General features: G+C 46.7%; 1 protein-coding gene across 1 annotated transcript in view; it reads right to left on the bottom strand.

Annotated features, from left to right (window-relative positions):
- Positions 1 to 23648, bottom strand: part of TXNRD3 (thioredoxin reductase 3) — a 78739-nt gene that overhangs the window by 6993 nt on the left and 48098 nt on the right. The window contains exons 9-13 of the mRNA XM_062200579.1: positions 22842 to 23067; positions 21512 to 21604; positions 14712 to 14788; positions 13994 to 14150; positions 9127 to 9234 (exon numbers count right to left, since the gene is read on the bottom strand). Of these exons, the coding sequence (XP_062056563.1) occupies positions 9127 to 9234; positions 13994 to 14150; positions 14712 to 14788; positions 21512 to 21604; positions 22842 to 23067 (661 nt within the window). The remainder of the gene's footprint in view (positions 1 to 9126; positions 9235 to 13993; positions 14151 to 14711; positions 14789 to 21511; positions 21605 to 22841; positions 23068 to 23648) is intronic.

The raw sequence follows: 23648 nt of genomic DNA, 5'->3' as shown, positions 1-23648 counted from the left end.
GGAATAAACACAATACGGTCTACACAGTTATCTATTATCCAGCAGTATAATGAAATTAAATACTGACACATACAACACGCATAAACCTTGAAGACATCACACTAAGTGACAGGAGTCAGCCCCGAAAGACGATGGAGTGAATGAGTCCATCTGTATGAAATCTCAGTTCTGGGGCCGGTGCCGCGGCTCAATAAGCTAATCCTCCGCCTGTAGCGCCTGCACACCGGGTTCTAGTCCTGGTTGGGGCGCCGGATTCTGTCCTCCTTGCCCCTCTTCCATGCCAGCTCTCTGCTGTGGCCCGGGAGTACAGTGGAGGATGGCCCAAGTGCTTGGGCCCTGCACCCACATGGGAGACTAGGAGAAGCACCTGGCTCCTGGCTTCAGATCAGCGCAGTGCGCCGGCCACGGCGGCCATTGGAGGGTGAACCAACGGCAAAAGGAAGACCTTTCTCTCTGTCTCTCTCACTGTCCACTCTGCCTGTCAAAAAAAATTAAAATTAAAAATTAAAAAAAAATAGAAATCTCAGTTCAGGATCTACAGACACCACTCGTTGATTAGGGCTTGGCTGGAGCCCAGGGTCAGGGGTGTGCAGGGAAACAGGAAGGGATTTCTTGGTGGGGTGATGCAAGTGTTCAACAGTCAACGGGTGCTGGTCCCACAAGAGCACGCAGTCACCACGCTAAGAATCCACTAAAATCCACTGGACGATGTGCTTTAAGGAAGAAATTATACGGCACATATGTAAGTTGTGAACTCGGTAAAGCTATTCCTTTAAAAACCAGGCCATTCTCAGGAGAGGCACATGGTCAGCTACGATAATCTTATTCTCATGTACAATTTCCTATTCTCTATTGGATTAAAGATGTTTTGCTTGAGCAGGCTTAATTTTCTGTGTATTAACCCTAACTTAATCCTTTATCTCAATAATATTATTTCTTCTAATCTATGAATATGAGATGCCGTTTCAACTATTTAAGTCTTCTAAAATTCCTTTGAGCCACATTTCATAGTTTTCACTGTATACGTTTTCCATCTCTTAGTTAAATTTATTTCTAAATATTTTATTCTTTTTGATGCTATTGTAAATGCAGTTGTGTTTTCATTCAGGATAGTTCATTGCAGGTACATAAAAATACAACTGATTTTGTGTACTGATTTTATATCCTTTGAATACATTTATTAGCTCTATTAAGGGCTCAACTGTGTCCTTTCCTCACCAAAATTCATTTGCTAAAATCTAGCTCTACTACCTCTGATTGGCTCTTTAAAGAGATAAATCCCTTCTTATTAGTCATCAGGTTAGATGTAAAAGGGCAAAGCTCTTCCATTAAGCAGTGAAAAATGGTTTTTAAAATATTTATCTATTTACTTGAAGGGGAGAATGGAGAGAGAGGGAGGGAGGAGAGGAGGGAGAGAATAAATGAATGATGAGTATCTTGATCCACTAGTTCATGGCTCAACTGGCCAGGGCTGGTTTGGTTCAGGCCGAGGCCAGGAGCCCAGAGCGCCATCTATGTCTCCCACAGCGTGGCAGGGACCCAAGTACTTGGGTACGCATCTCCTGCCTTCCCAGGCACATTATCTGGGAGCTGCATGGGAAGCAGAACAGCAAGGACTCTAACGGGCACTGTCATACGGGATGTCGGTGCTCCAGGCAGAAGCTCAGTTTGCTGGGCCACACCGCTGGCCCCGAGATGGTCAGATTTGATTAAAAAAAAAAAAATTGTGGATCCATTTATACATGTGTAGAGACTCACTTTAGATACAAGAACACAAATTTACAAATATGGAAATCAAAAAGTCAGAAAATGATATTCCATGCAAGTAGTAACAAAGATTACATATATGGAAAGTGAGAGGGAAAATGATGTTCATACAAATCATAACAAAAAGAAAGTGAGTATATTTTGGTACTCAAGTTCTCCATTAGCATTCAGTTCATTTTTTGTACCATTTTTTTTTATCCCCTTCTTTCCCTTTCTGATTATATTTAGAGTTTTTTTCTCAGTGGTTACCTTGGGGATTACAATTAACATCCTTAACTTGTAGAAATCTAAATACTGACTCCATTTTTGTCCCTTCTCTTTATATCATCATTGTCACAGATTACAACTATATATAATGTTCGAGGAAGCTTCAAAAAGTACACAGAAAATGTGTATTTTGAAAAAACTATGAGCAGATGAAACTTTTTTTGCAAAATTTCAAAATAAACATAATTATATCTTCATGGACATTTTAAAACTCCCTTATGTGCTCATTAGCATATTTATAGTTACTGTTTTAATTCTTATTGCCTTTTTCTAAAAGATTTTATTTATTTTATTTGAGAGTCAGAGTTACAGACAGTGAGAGAAGGGACAGAGAGAAAGGTCTTCCTTCCATTGGTTCACTCCCCAGTTGGCTGCAACGGCCGGAGCTGTGCCGATCTGCAGCCAGGAGACAGGTGCTTCTTCCTGGTCTCCCACATGGGTGCAGGAGCCCAAGGACTTGGGCCATCTTCCCTGCTTTCCCAGGCCATAGCAGAGTGCTGGATGGGAAGAGACCCACGGGTCTCTCAAGCTCTCTTCATGTTTCTCTATTCTTTTCATCTTTCTGCTCTTCAGTTTGGGTAATTCCAACTGACCCCAAATTCATTAATCCTTTTCAGCCAGCACCAATCTGATTATGAGCCCCTCAAGTGAGTTTTTCAATTCAGTTATACTTTTTCAGCTTCAGAACTCCTACTTGGTTGCTTTTCATCACTTCTATTTCTTTATTGATATTCTTATTTTGTTCAGAAATCATCTTCCCGGTGCCCTTCAGTTTGTTACTATAGTTTCCTTTGGCTCAATGAACATATTTAAGATGGTTGGGTTAATGTAAATCACAAAAAAATTCCAATGTTCGGACCCCATGTGGGATAATTTTTCTCAAATTTTTTTCCTACGAATGGGCCATGGTTTCCCATTTCTTTATATACTGTTGTGAACTGAATTGTGTCATCCCAAAATTCGCATGCTGAATTTCTAGACTTGGTATGTGATGTGGGGGTAGGGGAATGGAGTGACTGCAGATGTAATTAACAAAGGTGAGGTCATACTAGAGTAGAGGGGTCTCCTAATCCAATATGATTATCTTTATAAAGAGGGGGAGATTCTGAACTTGTGGCTTTGTGATAGAATCGACCATCCTATGTCCTTGGAGGAGGACCCACTGGTAAGCAGACTGCTGTGTGAAGATGAAGGCAGAGATCTGTAGGCCAAGGAGGCCAAAGATCGCCAACAAACCACCAGAAGCTAGAGCGACAAGGAACAGGTTGTCCCACTCAGAACTTAGGAGGAAACAGTCCTGCGGACACCTTCATCTCAGACTTCTGGGGCTGGGCCAGGCCAAAGCCAGGAGCCACGAGCATCATCTCCTCTCCCACGTGGGTGACAGGGGCCCAAGTACTTGGGCCATCTTCCGCTGCTTTCCCCAGGCCAATAGCAAGGGGCTGAATTGGAAGCGGTGCAGCCAGGACTTGAACTGGCGCCCATATGGGATGCTGGCGATGCAATTGGTGACTTAATCTGCTATGCCACAACACTGGCCCCTAAATGTTGGGAATTAAAAAGATATTTGGATTTGGGAGTGATGGAACTGTTTTTTTTTTTTTAACCTTTATTCCAATGATAGTTTCACAACTGTGTTTTCTGAAACCATAAAACTGTATAACAAAAAAAACAAAAACAAAAACAAAAAAACAATGAATTTTACTATTAGTAAATTATAACTCATTATTTAAAATTCACAAAGAAAAACAGTGTCTGCAAACTCTGAGGGTGAGTTCAGGCCTTACTACCTTTGAGCTCCACACTCTAACCAGGGAAGTTCAGTTGGGGACCCCTGTTGGGCATATTTAGGTTTTCCCTGAAGATTTTCTCAGAGTCCCCTGGAAACAAAACTCTAACCAATCTCTTCCCAGAGCAAGGGTGAAGGGAGGACTGGCAGAGTTCTAAGAGCTGTTTCTTCTCCATTTAAAGCTGTGCTGGGGCCCACACTGTGGTGTAGTGAGTAAAGCCACTGACTGTGATGCCGGCATCCCTTATGGGCACTGGTTTGAGTCCTGGCTGCTCCACTTTCGAGGGCCTGGGAAAAGCAGCAGAAGATGGCCCAAGTGGTTGGGCCCCTGCCACCTGTGTAGGAGGCTCAGAAGAAATTCCTGGCTCCAGGCTACGGCCTGGCCTGGTGCTGGCCATTGTGACCATCGGGGAGTGAACCAGCCGATTGAAGATCTCTCCATATGAATCTCTGTCTCTCTATCTGTAACTCTTTCAAATAAATACATCAATTAATTTTTTAAAAAAGATCACTGGAATAGAACCCATGAGTCTTGTTGTGCCTAGTGCCCCCTGGTTGAGAGACCTTGTTTTTAATCCTCTCCATAAAAGTCCCTTCCAGACATGGGCCAGAGTGCGGCGTGCAGAGTGGTGGAGGCGGAAACGCTGCCATCTCTAACGTGGATTTCAGCGGCTTTCCCTGAGTCGGCCCCGTGTCCCTGTCTGCCCACTCCCTCCTCCGCAGTGCCAGCAGCCTGGGGACGTTTGGCTGTGCTGCTGTGTGTCGACTTTGCTCGTGTCTGCTCCAGCAGGTCTGTCACATGCTGTGCACCACGCGTCTGCATCTCCGTTTGTGTCCTTCCCTGTCCTCCCCATGTGCCATGGGACGAGCGTCTGTGACCCCTGAGAATTCCCCGGGGAAAACGCTAGCCCGGGAGACAATGGTGCAGCAGGTGGGGACGTTGGGGGGTGGCTAGGTCATGAGGTGAGAGCCCTCAGGAATGCAGTCAGTGCCTCCGTAAGGGGACTCAGACCTGTCTTGCCCTTTCCACCAGGTGTAGACACACTGACAAGATGGCCGTCTATGAACCCAGCAGTGGGCCCTCACCACATGTCTCAACACACCTTTCCCTTGAACTTCCCAGTCCCTGGGCCTGTGGGAAATACATTTCCATCGTTTACAAGCCACCTAGTTACTGTGTTCTGTTAGAGCAGTCTGAACAGACTAACACACCACCCTTGAGTTTATTTTTAAAACTTTTCCTTCCCAAGTTTATAGACGCGATTCATTGTTTTCACCAGTGAATGCTATCAAAACAGCGAAGCCAGCCTGATTCTTCACCCACAGTGGTCAACTGGCCTTCTGGGCCTGGACTCCTGAGAATCAATAACTCAATCAGGGCATATTTGTGTCAATCAAACTACATCGATTTATCCTCGAATAGGCATGTTATTTCAACCTTCAGATTCAGCTCTGCATTATGGGATATGTTTCTTCTATTATATCTCAGAATGCTGCTTCTACACCAGCAAGTTCTCCAGTGAGGAGTATGAATTATATTTATGTTGGATCCTATGTGTACAATCTGCTTCCTTCTCTGACGTTTTTCTTCCACATGAAGACATACTTACCTCAACCTTTTCTATGACATTACCTTTACATTCAGCTGTGTGCATCCTGAGACTGGGCAAGTTTGTCGGTTCAGTGATAACATGTTCCTGGTTCTCAAGTTGTCCTTAACAGTCAGTGCCTGGGCACAGGTCTCCTGCTTCCTCCTTCCATGCAACTGCTCCCCTCGGAAGAACTCCTGGCACCTTTCTCCCTCCCCCGTCTCTTCTCCCAAGTCACAGCATCAGATACGAAACTGCAGTATGTATTTTCCTCTGTCTCCTTCGGTCATTTCTCCCTGGTGTCGCAGCTACGTGGACCAGAGTTGTTTTTCACCTACCACAGTAGTCAGGAAGCAGAGGAAACCAGCAACACAGAGGCTGCGCCACGGGGAAGAATCTGAGTGTGTGCAACAAACTGAGCAGACCGGGGCGGAGAACAGCGCGGCCAGCACGATTGCCAGGAGTCGGATGGTTACGCAACAGGAACGCTCCAATGACAAATATCCTGCCCTGGGGCCACACGGTAGGCGCACTGGGAAACCACGAAGGAGCTTTAAGCTATGACCCTGGACACTGTGCAGTGACTGGACTGCAGTGGGTTACAGCGGAAGCAGACACCAGGAAGGCTATCCGATGGTACTGAACAGGGCAGCGCGAGCAGAAATGAGGCAAGCAGACAGACAGGAGACATACACTGAGGGACAACCGCCAGGGCTCCCTGGCGATGGACTCACTGCTGGGGACAGGCAGGGCCAAGTCAGCATGAGGCTCGAGGACCCGTGGACATGGTTTCTGCTCCCGAGGAAACCAGGTCCCATCAGAAACCCAAAGGAATTCAGGGAAATCAGGCTAATACCTGGTTCCCAGACACCCGAAAATCCTAATCCGGTCAAGCCACCACGTCAAGCGCAGCCCTGCTCTGGCCCTCAGGAGTCTCTGCTGTTGACGAGCTGTGCTGTACTCTGACACTATGCCAGCGCCACAGGCACTTCTGGACCCAAGAAGAAACAGTTCCATCAAACGCATTTTTGTATTTGCCAAAGGGATATTTTAAGGACATTATTCACCATATCACAATATCCCTTTCATAATACCGTGAAGAACTAACAGTTCTCCCTCTTTGTGTCACATAGCAGGAAGCGTAGAATTAAATTAAATTTTCATCTAAATCTCAAGGCAGGACCTTATGGCATGAATACTGGGAACCAACAAATCCACCTTTCTTCCACCATCATCTTAGATTTTTCTACCTCGATTCTCTTTTCACCTTGGCTTCCTCACTTCAAAAACTATTGTATATAGGGGGTGGGCGCTGTGGTGTCGAGGGTAAAGCCACCACCTGTGGCGCTGGCATCCCATATGGGCGCCAGTTCGAGTTTCCACTGCTTCACTTTCAATTCAGCTCCTGAGAAATGTGTCTGGAATAGTGGAGGATGGCCCAAGTACTTGGGCCCCTGCACCCATGTGGGAGACCCAGATGAAGTTCCTGGCTCCCGGCTTCAACTCAGCCCAGCCCTGGCCATTGTACCCATTAGGGGAGTAAACCTACTGATGGAAAACCTCTCTCTCTCTCTCTCTCTGTAACTCTTTCAAATAAATAAATTAAAAAAAAAAACTATTATTTATGTATCTTTGAGAGGCCTCCTCAAAACCTGTAACAGAAATTTTTTTAAATAATAAGAAATGGGGCTGGCATTGTGGCGTAGTGGGTAAAGCTGCTGCTTGCTACACCAGCATCCCGTATGGGCACCAGTTCAAGTCCTGGCTGCTCCAATTCTGATCCAGTTCCCTGACAATGTGCACAGGCAGGCAGCAGAGGATGGCTCCTGCCACCCATGTGGGAGACTCAGAAGAAACTCCTGGCTCCTGGCTTTGGATCAAGGTAGCTCTGGCTGTTATGGCCATTTTGGGGGATGAATTAAGCAGATGGAAGACCTCTCTCTGTCTCTGTCTGTCTCTCCCTTTCTCTCTCAACTCTGCTTTTCAGAGAAATAAATAAATCTTTTAAAAAGGATTAAAAGTGAACTGTTTAGTCCTATCAAAATGCAATAAATAAATCAATGGGCAGGTTAACATGTAACAAGTCTTAGGAAAAAGACTTCAAAGCCCACTTGGAGACCTTCCTTCATAGAAAGCTCTTCATGCGGGGTCTGGCCTTACGCACATTCTTCTCCTCGTGTGCCTGCCTTTCCACCTAACTACTCATGAAACACAGGACTTAGTTTGTTAAGACTGATTGATTTATTTGAAGGGCAGTTAGGAGGGTGGGGTGGGGTTTAGAGAAAGAGAGAGAGAAAGATCTATCTTCCATCCACTGGTTCACTCCCCAAATGGTCACAATGGCCAAGACTGAGACAGGCCCAAGCTCTTTTTTTTTTTTTAACAGGCAGAGTTGGACAGTGAGAGAGAGAGAGACAGAGACAGAGAGAAAGGTCTTCCTTTACCATTGGTTCACCCTGCAATGGCCGCTGTGGCTGGCGCACCACGCTGATCTGAAGCCAGGAGCCAGGTGCTTCCTTCTGGTCTCCCATGCGGGTGCAGGGCCCAAGCACTTGGGCCATCCTCCACTGCCCTCCCGGGCCATAGCAGAGAGCTGGACTGGAAGAGGAGCAACTGGGACAGAATCGGCGCCCCACCTGGGACTAGAACCCGGGGTGCCGGCGCCGCAGGTGGAGGATTAGCCTAGTGAACTGCGGCACCAGCCAGGCCCAAGCTCTTGAGCCATCCTCTGTGGCCTTCCCAGGTACATTAGCAGGGAACTGGGTCAGAAGTGGAGCAGCTGGGACTTGACGAGCGCCCATACAGGATGCTGGTGCTGCAGATGGCAGCTTTACCCGCTACACTGCAATACTGACCCCTCTTAAACATTTTAAAATGAGTGATAAATGTGCAATTATTACCAATAATTTTTCAAGACCCAAAAGAGATGGCTCATTATTATGAGAAGTTCATTGTAAGACTCTGATGAAATAATGCATTATAAAATGTAAATTTCAAAAACCATCTGAAATAACATTATAAAGTTTTAATCATACATTTTCCCAACAGCAGAATTGTAAATACAAATTTCAACAAGTCCTTAGGCCATTTAACTAAGGAATATCAATGCTGTGGTTTAAAGAAATTCCTAGTAATAAATTAAATCATATAATGAAAATGCCTTCCAGGGACAGAACTGAGACTTCCATTCTCTTTTACTTGAAATACCAAGCATTAATAATCCTCCAACTCTACTTCCCCACCCTTTCCTACACTGGGACAGTGCACCAAAAAAAGAAACAAAGAAAAGAAAAGAAAAAAGCCAATCCAACTGCCTACCAAAATAAAACATACGAGAACATTTTGAAGGGTAGGACTGAATGAGGTTAGGGAGTGAGTGGGTCGCGGAAATAAAGAATCTGAACGGTCCACAACAGGCAGACCACCTTGGGACGGCCCCCCGTACCCGCCCTAAGCCCCACACAGGGCAGCCTCCCGCAGCTGCAGTGATGTGACCGCCCCAGCTGCTGGCCTCAGCAACGCAGGTACAAGGACACCACCCCGACTTACTCTTCTCATTACTTTGCTGGAGAGCTGGAGTTTAAATTAATTTCTAATTCTCCCAAAACGAGATAAGCATTAGAGTAACTTGCAAAATCACAAATAAAAAGTGACCGCCAAGACCAACAGTTGATTAAAAATTCTTAAAAAGGAAACAGTAAAACTCAATCTTACTTCTAGATTCTCTTTCATATATAATTCAGTGGCTTTCTCTTCCGATAATCCACAGCAACCATATTCCAGAGGAGTAAACACTGTTGTTGGAATGCTGAAATAATCACACTGAAAGAGAAACAGATTACATTCTTTTATTTTGTGATGCCTTTATTATTCAGTTAAAAAAAATCTATATTCCATGTATTTATAAAAGGAAAATAAGTGAGCCCAGTGCAGTATTAACTGATCCTTACAACATCAACAATGCCAGAGAAGTTCTCAGTTCCACCAAGGGAGGCGAGAGCCGAGCCCCTCACACCATACCTGGGCCCCCTGCCCACGAGTGGGGAAGACTCTACCGGGGCCAGACCTTGACGTCTGCAACTCAGGAGGAAGAGGTGGCAGTGGGGCCACTGAGCCGTCCCAAACACTCTCTCCACGATGTTTTCCCGGTTCCCGTAGCTCTGGACTCTGCTCTCCTAGAACATCTCTAAGTCTGCTTGAATTGGTCCTTGGATTGTGCTACTGCACTGGAAGCTGCAACCTTGGCCCGTTCATAGTCTTTATGCCACTGAGAGGTGTTTAAGCAAATAAGTGGCTCTAAAGTGTTGGCCTGAGGGTCCCTGACCATCGAGGGGAGATGGCACATTGCACCCTGGGAGCGAGGGTGAGTGTGGTCGTCTCCAGAGAGCTGCATTTCCTAGCCCTTGTCAGACTGAGCCAGAGAACAGAACTGCAGGAGCACTGCGCGCTCCGAGCCAGGCAGCTGTCCTCCGTCAGCTCATCCATCCACCTGTGCCAAAGCAAGTGGCTGCAGGGGTGCTGCTGCCCGAGAGCCCTGAAGGCCGCTCTGATAACGGAGACCAGCTGAACACAGCAGTCCCAGCTCATGCGGCACAGGTGCCAAGACCCTCAGTGGATGGCTGAACCCACTGGTAGTCCTGAACCCTGTGTTCACTGAGTTTTTCCTACATCTCTATGAGAAAGCTTAATTCACAAATTAGGCAGAATGAGAAGTCAGCAGCAATAACTAATAATAAATAGAACAACTGTAACAATATGCTGGAATAAGTTATGTGAATGTGGGCTTTCCCTCTCAAACAAGGTCACTGGACATAAGCACCTTGCTGTACTTGAACCATCACAGCTCCTCTGCTAACTGACATGGCTACAGGTGACCAACGGCTGGGGATCTGACACATCCTGGATGGACTAGACAAGGGAACGATTCGTCCCCAGGTGGGACAGAGCAAGACGGCGTGAGATTTCCTCCCACTACTCCGAAGAGCACGCCTTTGAAAACGGATGGATTGTTTATTTCTGGAACTTTCCATTTAATATTTTCAAGCAGTGGCTGACTGCAGGTAACTGAAACCATAGGAAGCAAAACCATGGCTCAGGGAGACCACTGTCCACTAGCGAAGACCCTGTGAACACCATGTGCATACACAGAGTGGCAACTGCCTGCCCCGCTTCAAAGGACAACACTGCCCACAGCACTGTGTGTCCCCTAGGCCCTGCCAACAGCTACGAGTGACTGAATCGGGGAGACACCTAACCCCAAGAGAACCAGTGCGTGCACTGGCTGGAAGTCTGGGGGATGGCAGAAAAAGGTGAGCTGAGCCAGCCATACTTTCCCGTCTGCAGGAAAATGAACTCGAAGCAAAGAGAATTTCTCAGAGTTTTTTCAGGAGAGGCAGAAACGTGCCTGCAGGGCTGTAGGTGAGACAGGCTACGTGAAAGGCACATCTGTATAAAACCTCCACCTGTGCAGCTGTGTGCCAGACCCTCCCCACGCTCTGACCACATTAAGGCCAAGCGCCAGCATGGTTCTTATTCTAAGTCCCTGTGTGATACCACCAATTAATCCTGATTACAATAATAAACTCCCTCAATTTGTCTAATGTGAGTGAGTTTCTCTTCTTTGTTACCCCAGAGATAAACAACAGAAATCAGCATCAAGCATCCCTCATCCACGAGGGAGTTTGTGTGCAACACAGAGTAACTTCTCCATTAGCCTACCCTCTTCAACCTCATGCTCTGACACCACATCAGGTCTGCCTACCCAGAAGCCATGGGCAAGCTAAGTATTTTTATTCATTCCTGCCAGCGTGGTGGAGAGCATCACCCCCCATGGGGACTGCCTCGGCACTCTCTGACATCTTGGGCCCTCAAGTGCTGCTCACTGAGTACTCCATTTACTGACCCGGAGTGGACCCCGCGTGCCATGGCTGACAGGGGAGGCCTCATGCTCAACAGATGCCTTTGCTCCTGTTTCACGTCGATTAAGGACATTCAACAGGAAACTGCTCAACTCCCCTCCACACCCCATTTCTGCTAAACATTCTTCTCCACATCTTAGACCATCTCCTGCGCCTGAACTTGACTTCACACTACCCCGCCATCCGGCTTCCTCTCAGTCCTGTGCCTTTAACATTTTTCTTTGTACTCTACATGTCTTACTCCACATTCTAACCTCCCCTCTGCATGGCCACCATGATTAGCTTCTCAAAGCATCGGGCAACAGTGCTATCCACAGAGCCCCAGAAATGCTATGTGCTCTTGGGATGGGGTAATTCTGCTTTGTCTATGGAGCCATGCCTGCCTCCACACATAAATGCTAGCAGAGCCCCTCACACACCAGCCTCACGTGTCCACAAGATCTTCATGCTGACCTTACCAAGCACCTAAGGGATGAAGTGGCCCACAACATTCTTTATAGAGCAGGCATGCCAAAAATACAAAAATACTCTAGCAGAACAGCATCACGTGCAAATAATCAGAGAATTCGGAAGGTGGGGGCTGGCACTGTGCCACAGCGGGTTAAGCCACTGCCTCTGACAAGGCCAGCATCCGGTATCAGAGCACGTGCCTGAGTCCCAGCTGATCCAGCTCTCCGCTAACGTGCCGGGAAAGGCAGTGGGTAATGGTCCACTCAGCCTCTGCCACCCATGTGGGAGACCCGGATGGATTTCTGGGCTTCTGTTGGAGCCTGGCCCAGACTTGGCAACTGGGTGAGTAAACCGGTGGATGGAAGATTCCTTCTCTCTCTCTCTCTCTTTCTCTTTCTCTCTCTCTTCCTACCTTCCTCTCCAACTCTGCCTTCCAAATAAATCAATCAATCTGTGAAGAAAGAAACTTGGAACATGAGCCATTCTGCAAGAAAAGCAGTAGAGTGGCTTCGTCAACACATCAGTGTCAGGAAAAGCCAAAGGCAGGGGGACTTCATCAGACCGTGACAGTCAAGGGTTACCCAATGAACATCCCGCCTCTCTCTGGAATCCCTCCCTCCCTCCCTTCCTTCCTTTTTTAAAGAAGGAGTTACAGAGAGAGGCAGAGACAGAGAGAGAGGTCTTCCATCCGCTGGTTCACACCCCAGATGGCCGCAACGCCCGGAGCTGCACCGAACCGAAGCCAGGAGCCAGGAGCTTCTTCCGGGTCTCCCATGTGGCTTCAAGGGCCCAAGGACTTGGGTCATCGTCCACTGCTTTCCCAGGCCATAGCAGAGAGCTGGATCGGAAGAGGAGCAGCTGGGATTAGAACCGGCACCCATATGAGATGCCGATGCTTCAGGCCAGGGTTTTAACCTGCTGCGCCACAGCGCCAGCCCCTCTGGAATTTCTCACATGAGGTTGTAGAGGTGAACATCCTGCTACTTACGAGATACAGGATGAAGCAGTGAAAGCAAAACATCAGGGATGTCTGTCACTTGAGTAACACCACCACCAAAAAAAAAAAAAAAAAAAAAAGTATCTGCACTGGGCACCAAAGAGTGAGCCAAGATGGTGATACCCCCCCCACCGAGGGGCTGAGTGAAACGTATGATACCTTCCCAACCCTGTGGTATGACATGTTTCTGAATAAGCAGTTGGGGCAGGTGACATCTTGACCAGTTTCACACTGGAGAACACCTTGCCAGTTCCTCGTGGTGGCGTCTGAGAATTCTAACGTCTGGCACCAAATTCACTTTCCAGCCTGACTCACAGCTTCCGATCGCCAACTGCTCCACTTAGACACCCGCAGACGGTGTGCGCACTGCGTAGGGGACCCCTCTCTGTGTGGGACAGTGCATTCAGCATTCCAGGCTCCCACCTGCTCGCACCAGGTGAGCCCCGCCCCAGGTGCCCCTCAGCGGCCCACTCCTCCACACGGCCACTGCACTCCTCAAAGAACAGAGCAGCGCTTCCCGGGTTGCACACTCCCACAAGGCTGCACAGAACCTCAGAACAAACCCACACTGCGGAGCTTGGGCCCCTGCCTGAGTTATCCACCCACAGGAGAAGTCCTTGGCTTCCTCAGCTCTGAATTACTCGTCCTACAAAACCCCTCCCAAATATCTGATCAAAGAACAAGAGAAGTGGAGGTCACGTGACCCACGCCACTGGCCTTGCAGGTGATGCACCTGACTGCCCAGGCTCACCCCACAGGGAGGCACTGAAGCCAGGCCTAGCATCGCGGTCCATGTTGAGAGCCCCTGCCACACTGTTACAGTGCAACAGTCCACGTCTGGAGCCGCGTCCTACGCCGTCAGTTAGAACTAAGTGTGCTTTCCTGGAGCCTAAAGCAATTCACCTGCAACACTCTAGCACCCAAACATCTCTGAAGATCAGTCTGTGCTGCTCTGGCTCATGACCCCTGCCTACCTGGCTAAGATCTTGAGGCTGCAACTGTGGCCCATCCTTTGTACATCACCCAACACAACTGGCACGCAGCAGGTGCTCAGAAATTATCAACTTAAAATCATCAGTTACTAGTAAGCCAACTGCAAATGTTACCTCTGAGGAACTCTACTTGGAAAACAAGCACACGGGTGTCTTTTGTGCTGGAATTTTCCACCAGGGTTTTGATCAAGCTCTTACCTCAACAACAATCCCGACAATCTCACCTTTTCTGAGGACATCCCATGGAGCCTTCGAGCCAACAGCTTGCCTGCCTGGATGGCCACGGGAGTGAGCTCCGGTTTGCCTTCCAGAACGTCTCCAATGGCATAGACATAGGGCACGTTGGTCTGTTCCACGTCATTGACCGGTATTTTGCCATTCCTATTCATTTTTGAGGGAAAACAAATACATTTACAAAAATAAATTACACTGCTGGGTGACGAAAATTACCCCCAAAAGACGAACTTCCCGGAGAAAAGAGCTCCCTCTCAGAAATCACGCACCTTGGGTTGTCAACTGTCTAGAGTACCAATGGCTTCCCGTAACAAGAGTTTCCGTGGCTCCGAAAGAAAAGATTGCTCTGGGGAAACTGTGGCTTTTGGATACCTAGGACACTTCCAGAAATCTCTCCCAGTCACTCTTAGAGATCTGGAATTTTCTCCATGCTGGTCCAGATCATAAAAACTCACTTAAATCACAGAGAGTAGGCAAATACATCTGCACAACCATTTTTTAAATCACTACTTAGTGCAGAAGCTCTTCAAGGCACATGATAAGAGTTACTGATTGATGAATCAAGACGCTGATAATACAGAGGGAGCGCAGTACTTACTGTAAGATAAATGATCTTACACCTGAGTAATTAAATGAGAGTTTCGGAGACGATGTGTGGCAGAGTTTTGCTCTGCGTGGCAGTCAGGCAACGATCCTGCACGTACTTACTTCTCGTTGATTCTGACTCCAATCTTCTCTAAGCCGATGTTCCTCGTACAGGAGTCGCGACCAATAGCTAACAGAACCTGTATTCAGAGAGATCAACACCAGAAATCACCCATATCAGGAATGAGAGAGGGCATGTCGCTATTTAGACATTCAAAGGGTAACAGATGTACAGCTCAGGTGAAGTGGATTTTCTGTAAGAGGCAATTTACTAAACTTAGACACAAAGACCTGAATAAGCCTATGCTACGGGCTGAACTGTGTCCCTGCAAAATTCATGCTGAGATCCTAACCCCAAGGACCTCAGAGTGTGACTGACTTGGAGTCAGGCCTTTAGAGAGGCAGGAAAGGTAAAATATGGGTGGGCCCTTGTCTAACAGGACTGAGTGGTGTCCGACTTGGACACTGGCTCATTAGAGAGAGAAGACCACATGCAGACACAGAAGACGGCCATCTGCAAGCCACGGAGAGAGGCCTCGAAAGACATCAGCCTGCCAGTGTCTTGATCCTGGGCTTCCGGCCTCCAGAACTGTAGGAAAACACATTTCTGTTGTTTAACTCTGTCTGCAGTATTTCACTTTAGCAGCCTACTGAACGAATGTACCCTATATCCATTAAGAAACTGAACTCACAGTTTGTAAGCTTCCTGTTAGCTAAGTGCAGACCGAGGGCTACGCTGATGAAGTCTATTAACCTGGAACTAAGAACACGACTAGGGGGACACGAACTCTTCCGGAAGACAAAGGAGCATTTCTCTGCCCCTTCATGGGAGGCCAGTATAAACCGGACACCAACACCAGGCAAGAGCATTAAAAGAAAAGAAAATCCTAAGCCTTTACTCCTCCCGAGCACCGACGGAACATCCTTGATGAAGCATTAGCACATCAGATGTAGCAACATACAGAGAGGACAACTGATCAAGACCAAGTAGAGTTTGTCCTCACAATTAAGTTGGTTTACCGAACAAAAACCAATGGGAGTGCATTCATATTAACAACATAAAGGAGAAAACAGTCATCTCGAGAGATGCAAGGAAAGCACCTGACAGAATTCAGCACTCTCAAAATCAAAGCACGGTGCCCAGTACACAAAGAACACAGGAAAACTTCCCTGACCGCACGAGAGGCCTCAGCCCCGCTGTGGTGACAGCCCGCATGCTCCACCCCTAAGGCCGGGAACCAGACAAAGATGGCCCGGCTCACCATCTCTGCTCAATGCTGCTCTGGGGGACTCAACCAGAAGGCAAGGCAAAGACGAGGCCATGCGGACTGGGAGGGGAGAATCATGACTGTTTTCATCTGCAGACCAGAATCCTAGGAAGCTGCTACAAGGTCAGTACACAAAAAGATCACTTGTATTCCTACAACTAGCAACAAACCATTGAAAATTAGAATTTTTAAAAACCTGTTTACACTAGATTAGACAGCATGAAATACTGAAACATAAATTTAGCACAGTATGTGAAAGAGCTCTACAGCACACGATAAAACACCACCGAGAGAAACCAAGGTCTACATAAATACATGGAAAGATATATGAAGTACATGTATCGGAAAATCAATATCGCTGTCAGTTCTTCCAAGCCGAGCCACAGAAAAAGTATACTCACAACCAAAAATCCTAAGATTTTTTAAAAGAAAGTGACAAGCTGCTTTTTAACAATTTATATAGAAGTGCAAAGGTCCTAAACAAAGTAGAAGGACTTACTTTGCCTGATCAGAGACTTGTTATAGAACATCAGTAACGGGAATGCGCAGTAAGGGGGAAAGGACAGAGAGATCGGTCGAGGGACAGCATAAAGTATGCAGAAACAGAAGCCCCGCCAAACAGCCAAATGATGTCCACAAAGGCACCAACGCAATTCAGTGGAGAAAGGGAGTCTTTCTAGGTAACCATGAGGAAGAAAAAGAATTTTGACCCAAACACAACACTTACAAAAGCTTCAGGAGGAAATGGATGGGCATCTTCATGATCTTTGGGTAAGTAAAGACTTCTCAGAGCACAAAGAAAGCATTAAGCATGAAGGGAAAAAACAGATAAATTTGATGTCACGAAAACTGTAAGACTACTGCTCATCAAAAGAAGCTTTTAAAAATTAAACAGGTGGAGCCAGTGCATGGTGTTAGTGGGTTAAGTCGCCATCTGTAGTGTCAGCGTTCCATACAGGCGCTGGTTTAATTCCCAGCTACTCTGCTTCTGATCCAGCTCCTTGCTAATGCACCTGGGAAAGCAGCAGAGGATGGCCCCAGTCCTTGGGTCCTGCACCAAGGTGGCAGACCTGGAAGAAGCTCATGACTTCGGATTGGTCCAGCCCCAGCCATTTTGGCCATTTAGGGAATGAACCAGCAGATGGAAGATCTGTCTCTCCTTTTCTCTCTGAATCGCTGCCTCTCAAATAAATAAATAATTTTTTAAAAAAAGATACCATTACACATACACTAGGATGGCTAAAATGAGTAAGACAGATAACACTAGAGGTTGGTGAGGATGTGAAACAGCCAAACCCTCAAGCTTGGCTGGGGTATAAAGTGATACATACCATCATTTTATTTTTTATTTATTTGAAAGGCAGAGGCCGGTGCCATGGCTCACTTGGCTAATCCTCCACCTGCAGCACCAGCACCCCAGGTTCTAGTCCCAGTTGGGGTGCCAGATTCTGTCCCGGTTGCTCCTCTTCCAGTCCAGCTCTCTGCCGTGGCCCGGGAAGGCAGTGGAGGATGGCCCAAGTACTTGGGCCCTGCACCCACATGGGAGACCAGAAGGAAGCACCTGGCTCCTGGCTTCGGATCGGTGCAGCACCAGCCATAGCAGCCATTTGGAGGGTGAACCAAAGGAAGGAAGACCTTTCTCTCTGTCTAACTCTGCCTGTCAAAAAAAAAAAGAAAGAAAGAAAAGAAAGAAAGGCAGAGTGATAGAAGGAGAGGGAGAGAGAGACAGGAGGAGGAAAAGGAAGAAAGAGTGAGAAAAGAGAGTGATCCTCCATTTGTTAATTTACTCCCCCAAAAAGCCACAATAGCAGAGCTGGGCCAGGCTGAAGCCAGGAGCCAGGAACTCTACCTGGATTTCCCTTATTGGGTGGCAGGGGTCCAAGCACTTGGGCCATCCTCTGCTGCCTTCCCCGGTGCATTAGCAGGGCTGGATGGGAAGTAGAGCAGCCAGGTCTCAAACCAGCACTCTGATAAGAGATGCCAACGTGGCAGGCCTCGGCTTAACCCGCTGCACCACAACATCGGCCCTGATACCAACATCCAAAAACTGGCAGTCTCTTCTGAAAAAGTTAAACACAGAAACTATCTGATAATCAAGGAACTTCACCACTAGGTATTTATCCAATAGAAACTGGAATATATGTCCACAGAAAGCTTCAGTGCAGAAATCTCCACAGCAGTTGTGATCACAATATCCCAAACTAAAAGGCGCTTAGGTGTGCATCCACAGCAAGAGGAGTAAACAAACGGTGCTCTGTTCACACAGTCCAGCAGAAGGAATCAACCACTGACACACACAACATGGTCGAAGCTAAGGACATCCACCTGACCAAAGAAGCGGAGTAGCAAGGAGTGCACACCCTGTACTGGTCCATGCATGTGACGTGCAGAATAAGCAAAACAGACCCAGAGTGACACAGCCAGAATGGCGTTTGCTCGGGGCCAGGGACTGGGAAGGGGCCCGAGAGCTTTCCAGACCACAGGAGCATTCTGTTACTTTTAAAAGAGTGTGCCTTACGCAAACGTGTGTGTTTGTCAAAACAGCACTGTATACCCAAAACCTGTGCACTCCACTACCTAGAAATTATGTCTCAGCACACAGTGAGCTGACGAAGTCACACAGTACAAACAGCTTTACATACCAACATATGGACATTTAGATGAGATGAACTAATTTACAAAAAACAACAACAACAACAACAAAAACTGATTAAACCTGACTCAAGAAAAAACCAGAAAGCCTTGAAAGCCTTCTGACCATTAAAGAAATTGGATCAGCACCCAAGAAAAATTCTAATACCACTCAAACGCTGTCAGAGAATACAAAAAGAGAAAACATACTCCAAACTACCTTCACCTAGAATAACCATTGTACTCACACTTGAAAAGTTTAGTATATGAATGGAAATTATAAGCCATTTGCCTTTCACTAATATAAACGCAAAAAAACCTAACTAACCACAGCCAACACCACCAAGCTGGGTTTATTCCAGGAACACAAAATCTATATCACATTAGAAAATCAATGTAACTTAACCCTTTGACACAGAAGTAGGAAACTTTTCCCTGACAAGGGCCATGTGGATACTTGTAACATCATTTGCAGGCCATTCAAGATTATCAACTTAAAATTTGGCCTGCTATAGATGTATTGAAATTTGAATCCTGCCTGCAGTTGCCTTGGCAGGGCCAAGCCAGACCAAATGAGTTTGCAGACCTCATACAGCCCACGGGCCAGATGTTCCCCACACCTATGTTAACAGATTAAAGAAAAAAACTCATCATGAACACCAGCAAAAGAACCATTGTTAGAAATAAACATGCATTATGGCCAGCGCCGTGGCTTAACAGGCTAATCCTCTGCCTTGCGGTGCCGGCACACCGGGTTCTAGTCCCGGTTGGGGCGCCGGATTCTATCCTGGTTGCCCCTCTTCCAGGCCAGCTCTCTGCTATGGCCCGGGAGTGCAGTGGAGGATGGCCCAGGTCCTCGGGCCCTGCACCCGCATGGGAGACCAGGAGAAGCACCTGGCTCCTGCCTTCGGATCAGCGAGATGCGCCGGCCGTAGCAGCCACTGGAGGGTGAACCAATGGCAAAAAGGAAGACCTTTCTCTCTGTCTCTCTCTCTCACTATCCACTCTGCCTGTCCAAAAAAAAAAAAAAAAAAAAAGAAGAAGAAATAAACATGCATTAGTGACTGTAAAGTAGGCAAAAAAAATAAAAATAAAAATAAATAATAACAAACAAAATAACAGAAAAGAATTACCTTACTTTGACTGAAATCCGACATAAAATATTACTCTAATACCAAGACACTGAAAACTTCCCATTTTATATTGAGAACAAGACAAGAACTCCTGCTATTGTCATTTCTTGTCAACACTTCACTGGAAGTCCTAGCTAGCACACTTACGCAAAAAAAATTTAAAAAGAACAGAGAGAGAAACAGTAGAAAGGAGGAAACAAGAGTTATTATTCTTAAATAATATGAATATGTACACAAGAAATCCAAAATAACCTATGAATAAATTTTCAAATAAGAATACAGCAAAATTATTGAGTACTATAAAACACAGAAACAGTGGAATTTCTATAGACCAGCAACAGGTAAAGATAATGACATTTTTCCAAAATACCATTTGTAACGACATATAAATACATAACTACCCAGGAATAAATCTAACAGATGTTCTTGATGTCTGTGGAGAAATCTATTTACTCTGTCAGGAATTAATCATTAAAGACGATCTAAATTAATGAATTGATATACCATGTTCAGGGATCAGAATCCTGAATACTGCAAAGAAGTCAAGTGTCTCCATCTGATCTATAAATCCAATGCAGTCCTAAGATCTCAACAAGGTTGATTGCTGTGTTTTGGTTTTGTTATGTACCTTTTAGCATGCTGATTCTTCCCACTCATATACTATGTTTTCTTTTTCAATTGACAAACTATGTATTTAAAGAGTATATAAAACAAAAAATAGCTTTTAAGACTATAACTGGGCTCGTGCTGTGGTGTGGTGGGTAGGACCACCCCTGCAGCACCAACATCTCATGTGGGCACTGGATTGAGTTCCAGCTGCTCCACTTCCCATCCAGCTCTCTGCTATGACTTGGGAAAGCAGCAGAGGATGGCAAAAGTCCTTGGGCCCTTGCACCTGCATGGGAGACCTGGAGGAAGCTCCTGGCTCCTGGCTTCGGAACGGCTCAGCTCCAGCTGCTGCGGCCAATTGGGGAGTGAACCAGTGGATGGAAAACTGACTCTGACTCCCTCCCTCTCCCCTGACTCCTGCTCTCTGTGACCCTCCCTTTCAATGAAATTAAAAAAAAATCTTTAAAAAAAGGACTACAACTGGCCAGTGCCACGGCTCAACAGGGTAATCCTCCGCCAGTGGTGCTGGCACACTGGGTTCTAGTCCCGGTTGGGGCGCCGGATTCTGTCCTGGTTGCTCCTCTTCCAGTCTAGCTCTCTGCTCTGGCCCGGGAGTGCAGTGGAGGATGGCCCAGGTCCTTGGGCCCTGCACCTGCATGGGAGACCAGCAGAAGCACCTGGCTCCTGGCTTTGGATCAGTGAGGTGCACCAGCCACAGCGGCCATTGCAGGGTGAACCAATGGTAAAGGAAGACCTTTCTCTCTCTCACTATCCACTCTGCTTGTCAAAAAATAAAAAAATTAAATAAATAAATAAATAAATAAATAAAAGGACTACAACTAATTACAAAATAATTACTGGCATCCAAAAGATCCCTTGTGCTGTTCACATTACTGGGGGATTTTTTAATTATCTGTTTTTGAAAAGAAAAACAGGTTTATTGTAGTTAAATACTCATATAAATGTAAAATCCTAATTCCTCAGAAGCAATAATCACAGGTGGATATATAAATATGCTTCCAGATTTTGTTCTGCTGTGCTGTTACATACACATATATTTCACCATATTCTTTTTGTATCCTATAAAATCAAATGTCAGTAGGCCAACTATCTTCTATACCTATCATAGTCTTACAAAGAACAAAAAATATGTTACCAAGTTAAACTGCTGCTAGCTGATGTGTGTATCCAGTCACTTGCTGCTTATAAAAGAAAAACTCACCGTGTTGTACACTCCTTCAATCGTCTCTGGCCCCTCCGTAGACTTAGCCGTTACTTTCAGCTTTCCAGGTGAACCCTTCTCCAACTGTTGAACCTGCCGAGGATAAATCATGGAATGATTCTCTCTAAAGGTGACAGAATACAAGTGGCTCAAATGGAGTCTAAACGCTTGGACATATACCTGGTATGCATATGTGGTGGATATATTTAAGGTTTGGGGACAAGATGGAAACAGAAAAAAAAAAAAAGAAGAAGAAGGCAGTTCCAAGATATGTTGTGGAAGCAGTAATGGTTAACGGACTGGCTGAGAGGGGAGGCATCATAAACGGAGATGAACGTGAGCTTCCTGGGTGTGGGCTCAATAAACTGTGCAGACTGCGGCAGCTTTCGCTGAGGACTGAGATGGGCCAGGAAGATTAGCAAGGGAATACATTAAGGTAGAAACGCTGAGTTTCATTTTTATCTTGTTAAATTTGAAATGCTTATGAGGGATTCAAGTGGTGTTATCCAGTAGGCAGTTGTATAAATGAGTGTGAATTCAGGAGAGATGCTTGAACGGGAGATATAAATCGGCATCATTAGCATTTAGATGGTACTTGAAACTGAGGGCCTGAAGAGGATCACGCAGGTGAACAAGAAAGAGACCAGGAGGGGTCAGGGGGGAAACAAACAGGTGCTGGGGCTGACGGGCCGAGGAGAAGTGCAGGGGCAGAACCACAGGCACGGGGCCAGAGGGAAGAGGGCTCCCCAGGCCAGGGCCGTGGGTCCCACTGCCCACTGCCGAGAAGCTCAGCAGGCTGAGGACAGAGAGGTGACCGTGGGAATCTGACAACAGGGAGCCTGCTAAGAACCCAACAAGCATTTTCAGGAAAGTGCTGGAGATGGAAGTGGCTCACAACTGGTTGAGCGTGGGAGAAAGGGGAGAAACTGGAACTCATGTAGACAGGAGTAGGTGCGGGAAAGAGAAGAAAAATGGGGACCCAGCCAGGAAAGCACTGGACAAGGGGCACGGGGAAGGCTTCTTTGTTTCAAGAGGAGAAATCCTGATGGGAATAAGAGAAAAGAAAGGCAACCCCCGAGGACAGCAGAGAGGCGGTGAGAGAAGAGGGGACCCCCCTGCCCGGGGACACAGCAGCACCAGCTTCTCCATCACCTGGGGGGGATGGGAGGCCCGTGAGGCCAGCTTCGTACATCTGGGGGTGGAAACACTATTTTCAGCACTATTTGAGTTCAGACCGATGAAATAAAGTAAGGAGGGGCAAAATAAAAAGTCGGAGAGAGAATAAGAAAGCAAATAAAAAAAAAGAATTGCAAGCATCATCCAGACTTACCATCACAGGTACAAACTTTCTTAAGAACTTAACACCGTGCTGCTGCATATAGGAGCCCACTTTCTCTGCCATTTCTTGATCAAAGCCTCGCAGAAGGATGGAGCGCACCATGACCGTGACGTCTAACCCAAGGCCAGCCAGAAACCCCGCACACTCCAGCGCCACGTAAGAGGCGCCCACTACCAACGTTTTGCCGGGACAATAAGGTAGAGAAAAAAGGTCATCACTGAAAAATAAAAATGAAATCAAAAAAGAAACTGCAGACAATAAACAGGTAATGCACTTTTGGGGTTACAGTATAGAAGGGGCTTTCGTCAGCTGAACTGCGATCAAGGGCGCTTAAGAAACCCTCAGAGAAGCCGGTGCCGTGGCTCAATAGGTTAATCCTCTGCCTTGCGGCGCCGGCACACCGGGTTCTAGTCCTGGTCGGGGTGCCGGATTCTGTCCCAGCTGCCCCTCTTCCAGGCCAACTCTCTGCTGTGGCCCGGGAAGGCAGTGGAGGATGGCCCAAGTGCTTGGGCCCTGCACCCCATGGGAGACCAGGAGAAGCACCTGGCTCCTGCCTTCGGATCAGCGCGATGCGCTGGCGGCGGCGGCCATTGGAGGGTGAACCTCCATTGGAGGAAGACCTTTCTCTCTGTCTCTCTCTCTCACTATCCACTCTGTCAAAAAGAAAAAAAAGAAAAGAAAAGAAAAAAAGAAACCTTCAGAGAGAAAGCTTCTGAAGTGTGTGATTCAGTCTAGGGTGGAGAGAGGGGCAGAAGCAAGTAGACCTTAAGTTTTCCAAAATCAAATTAGATCACAAGT

Source organism: Lepus europaeus, chromosome 9 (genome assembly GCF_033115175.1).
Source record: "Lepus europaeus isolate LE1 chromosome 9, mLepTim1.pri, whole genome shotgun sequence".
Lineage (NCBI taxonomy): Eukaryota > Metazoa > Chordata > Mammalia > Lagomorpha > Leporidae > Lepus > Lepus europaeus.
Note: the sequence above shows the minus strand (reverse complement) of the source record. Positions and strands in the feature narration are given on the sequence as shown.